General features: G+C 49.1%; 2 protein-coding genes across 2 annotated transcripts in view; one reads left to right on the forward strand and one right to left on the reverse strand.

Annotated features, from left to right (window-relative positions):
• The window catches only part of SARC_07133 (hypothetical protein), a gene marked incomplete at both ends in the record, with an annotated part of 4,880 nt that extends 4,001 nt beyond the window's left edge, over window positions 1-879 (forward strand). The window contains 2 exons of the mRNA XM_014298938.1: window positions 119-274; window positions 769-879. Of these exons, the coding sequence (XP_014154413.1) occupies window positions 119-274; window positions 769-879 (267 nt within the window). The remainder of the gene's footprint in view (window positions 1-118; window positions 275-768) is intronic.
• Window positions 880-2,295: 1,416 nt separating this feature from the next.
• The window catches only part of SARC_07134 (WNK protein kinase), an 11,724-nt gene continuing 9,317 nt past the window's right edge, over window positions 2,296-4,702 (reverse strand). Inside the window, exons 10-12 of the mRNA XM_014298939.1 lie at window positions 4,157-4,397; window positions 3,729-3,839; window positions 2,296-3,080 (exon numbers count right to left, since the gene is read on the reverse strand). Coding sequence (XP_014154414.1) covers window positions 2,376-3,080; window positions 3,729-3,839; window positions 4,157-4,397 — 1,057 coding nt within the window. The 3' untranslated portion in view covers window positions 2,296-2,375. The remainder of the gene's footprint in view (window positions 3,081-3,728; window positions 3,840-4,156; window positions 4,398-4,702) is intronic.

Genomic DNA, 4,702 nt, shown 5'->3' on the forward strand with positions numbered 1-4,702 from the left:
TAGTATATATATAGATATATATATATATATATATATACTAACACATACACACACACACATACACACTAACAAACATGTGCACTGACATTTCTAATCTACGTCATACGTATGCTATCAGGCGCTGGGTGTGTCCACAGTCGCCTTCGCCACGTACAGCTTCGCTCTGATTCTGTTGAATGTTGGTCGCTGCTCCAACTGGATGATCGTTTCCGCATTGGCCCTGTCGAGCTTTCCTAAGCTATTGATCACATTGCAGTGGGTTTGGATATACAAGGTGTGTGTTGCACATGGCAAAGCGTATGGTTTTATGAATGTTCTAAATTAACGCGTGTGAATGTACCTTCGCATCCGGACAGTGGGGTGTAATGGAGGGTTATTTGTATTACGCGTATCGTTTTATTAATGTGCTTAACGTGTGTGAATGTACCTTCGCATTTGTACACTGGGGTGTAATGGAGGGCTATTTATATTACGCGAATGGTTTTATTAATGTTGATTAACGTGTGTGAATGTACCTTCGCATCCGTACAGTGGGGTGTAATGGAGGGCTATTTATATTACGCGTATGGTTTTATTAATGTTCTTAATTAACGTGTGCGAATGTACCTTCGCATCCATACAGTGGGGTGTAATGGAGGGCTATTTATATTACGCGTATGATTTTAATAATGTTCTTAATTAAAGTGTGTGAATGTACCTTCGCATCCGTACAGAGTTGTTCTCCTCCGTTTCACATTCGTAAACCTCACTTCAATTGGCCATTAGCAGTACAGCATTTGCATCACATCTATTGAGACATACACCGCACCCTGTACGTATCCCTGCACCAACGATCTAAAGCTACCACCCAGCGTTACAACGCACGCGCACATGCCGTAGTCACCTTCTTTGTACGCCAAATAATGACTCATCGTAGCCAGCACGTACTCGTGGTAGGCAAATAACAAGCGTGTGACTTGCAAGCACTCTGTCCTCTGAAGGTCGGGCGGGGCCGCATGTGATGCCCAAACTCTCGACTCAAGAAAGAATAAGTGGGCCATTTTTGCCCTGGCCCCAGACCTCCTGGGCAGGTGTAGGTGGGCCTTTTTTTGTCCTGTTTTCGGACTGCCAGGGCAATTTTTGAGGGCTGGGAACGATACACGATGACTACATTCCAGCCCAAGCGCATACAGTGTTGGGCCACGGACATGTACGCTCACCGGCATCAGCCGTCCAAAACCCTAAACCTGTGGGACCCCGCCTAGAACTCATGTGCCGTCTATTGCGCTTGCTGCATCCCTTGATCCATAACAGGGCGTCTACTTCACTTGGGTCATCTTCGCACTGACCATCACATCAAACGTCGAGGCCATCCGCGTGGTGCGTCAGTGTACATACCCGAGTGCGTTGGCACAGGTTGCGTGTGGCTTGTGCTGCTCGCTGAGTGTTATGTACATGCTCTACCAAGCAACAGGCTACCGGATTTGGTTTGTTGTCGTCTGAGACAGAGTTGCAGATACACTCGAACTAATTACACGGTTACGATTGATTACCTCGGCATGGATGTAGCTATCACAGCAGAATCAAGACACAGCCTAGATACTTGTAGACCCCAATACTTTTATGTCAACGTATGTACACACACGGCCTAGATACTTGTAGACCCCAATACTTTAATGTCAACGTATGTACACACACAGCCTAGATACTTGTAGACCCCACTACTTTAATGTCAACGTATGTACACACACGGCCTAGATACTTGTAGATCCGAATAGATCGTATGTACACACAAGCATGAAAGGGCTTTCTCATTCTCCAGATCGGCGCGTGGTACCAAGGCCACACCCTCAGATCGCCACGGCGCATTGCAGTCGCATGCACTTGCAGACAAGGACACAGTCTCAACACTACAAATGCGCAGATAGGCCTCAAGTGCACTGATAAGACGCAAGCACGCCACTGGAAGCCACTGCAACATCGCATGTATTTGGACACAGTCTCAACACTACGAGTGTGAGGTTAGGCCTTAAGTGACTGACAAGAAATGGATAAGACATATAAACACGCCACGGAAATTCGCTGAAATGGCTGGAGCATACACAACAACATATATGACACACACCAGGGACATCCTCAATACAGATACACTAGTAATTTCGTCAATAAACCCCTGTGGGTGACTACTGTGGTCGTGGTCATATGTGCTTTACTAAAATGTCCTCTGTCTCCGATAAAGGAGAACAGCGGTGTTACTGCAATGTCAGACTGACATACACAGCGAGCTTCTGAGCGTTAAGGAGAAGACGGGGGGGGGGCTGTGGTGGTGGTGGGGTGAGGGGGGGTCTTGTCTTCGTGTAGACAACGCAAGCGATTGTCCATCACCGTGTGTCGTACTACAGCTGCTGCCCTTGCGCCTGCTGTTGCTTCGTTTGTTCTTGTTGCCATTGCTGGTGCTGGTGTATTTGCTGCTGTTGTTGGTGATGCTGCTGCTGCTGCTGCTGTTGTTGTTGTAAGTACTGTTGTTGCTGTATATATTGCTGCTGTTGTGCCGTGAGTACCGTAGCCGCCTGGGCGATCTGTGTCTGTGCCTGTGTGCTTTGCTGCATAGGCTGTTGGGTTGTCTGGACCTTAGGCGACTGCATGCCTGTCCCCACTAACGCAGGCTGAGAGGCGTACGCGTTGCTACTATACAGCTGTGCCCCAGTCAACGGCCCAGCGTGCGCGTTCACCGTCGCCGCAGGCGGCTTCATATCGTTCGCCGAACTCGCAAACGCCCTGAGTTGCAGAGCCTCGGCTGACGACGTGGGTGTAGCGGGCTGCGTGTAATTTCTCACACCCCCCACAACCGGGCCAAGTACATTCTCTGAGCTCAACCCACCGCTCATAGTACCACTTAAGTTGGTCTTCTTTGCTGCTAGGCTCGTTTTGTTGTTGGTGCCGTTGCCCGCACCTCCTGCATCGTGTGCGTGTGCGAGTGCAAGTTGTTGCGGCGTGGTGTTCTGTTGAATAGTACCCATGGTGGTGCTGCGGCCCATTTGTTGCATTGGCTGAGAATTGGGGGGCTTGCGGTAGGACCGCCGATTCGGGTTGTTGGATCCCTGATGTGTGGGTGGGCATGTATTTGGTTAGTTTAAAGTTGATACAGGTAGGGATTTTGGTCTGTGGATATGATATCCCGCTAATGTAATAAACGTTCAGCAGTGATTGGGAGATAAGCACCACTGAGAAAAAGACGTAAACTCCCAGCGCACATCAGCTATACGAAGACATACACTCCCCAGTGCACATCTGCTATACGCTCATTCATTGGCCACTACACACTGTAGAAATATAGCCCCAAGACATACACTCCCCAGTGCACATCTGTTATACGCTCATTCATTGGCCACTACACACTATAGAAATATAGCCCCAAGACCTATACTCCCCAGTGCACATCTGTTATACGCTCATTCATTGGCCACTACACACTATAGAAATATAGCCCCCAAAACATACACTCCCCAGTGCACATATGCTGTACGTTAATTCATTGGCCACTACACACTATAGAAATATAGCCCCAAGACATACACTCCTCAGTGCACATCTGTTATACGTTGCTATACGTTTGCCGTAGCATACCCAACCGAATTCAAACGGTGCTGTTGATCGCAGGCGTTGATGGGTCGGCATAGAATACCTGCATATCTTGCAGATAAGGTCAACTAAGACATCCGCAGATAACATGCATAACATGCACATACCTCGGCACCTGGGCCGCAGTTGAGCTCCAACTCGCTGACATTAGAGAGCAGAGCGGTGTCTACCATAGACGTCACATTTGACTTGGCCAGCATCGCAGTTGAGTTGGTCGCCTGGTGTAGCGGGGACGGTGGAGGATGAGATGGTGAGCGAATGAGTTTAGTATTGATGATATTATATGCCGGTGCACGGTAACGAATATATACACTGAAGGGATGCACATGCGGGGATTGAGCTATTGCGATACGATTGCCATATACGAACCCTACGCATTGAAAACATAGGTCAATGAGGGCTTTTCGGAAAGGGACATATCTGCGTCACCCCCGGCCCTACCCTTGCGCATCTCAGCCCAGAGTAGCGATAAAAGACCCTAAAATGACCCTAACCCCACGAGAAATCACCCCGGGAACGGTACAATTATTGTTACCTTTGGTTTCCTGGGCCGAATGTCCTCTCCAGCGCCCACCTGTCCGCCCGTGGCCGCACTCCCCGCGGGGTACTGTGAGGTCAAGTTCTGCACCGAATTCGCTGGGGTTTTGGGTACACCCGAAACATTCGGGGGCAGGGCTGGCCGTGGCAGTGGTTGGCTGGCCGGTGCTGTGGGTATGGCGCCTTCTGACCCCTGCTGCTTCTCACGCATCATCTGCCGTTTGCGCTGGTACTCGGCTCTGCGTATGGGTGTGGAAGTGATGCGGCAAGACCAAAGATGTATGAGCGGACGCTAGTGGGACATGGAGAGCAAGCTGTACTTGTGAATGTAGGACTGAGAATGGGTAGCTTGTTATTTATACGATATGCAGTGCTGATGGGAAGCAGCAGCTGTCGGGCTAGGGACAATTGAATGTAGGAATAAGAATAGGCAGCTTATTATTTGTACGATATACAGTGCTAATAGGAAGCAGCAGTTGGTGGGCTAGGAGCAATTAAATCTAGGCCTAAGAATAGGCAGCTTGTTATTTGTACGATATGCAGA

This window comes from Sphaeroforma arctica, assembly GCF_001186125.1.
Source record: "Sphaeroforma arctica JP610 unplaced genomic scaffold supercont1.545, whole genome shotgun sequence".
Classification (NCBI taxonomy): domain Eukaryota; class Ichthyosporea; order Ichthyophonida; genus Sphaeroforma; species Sphaeroforma arctica.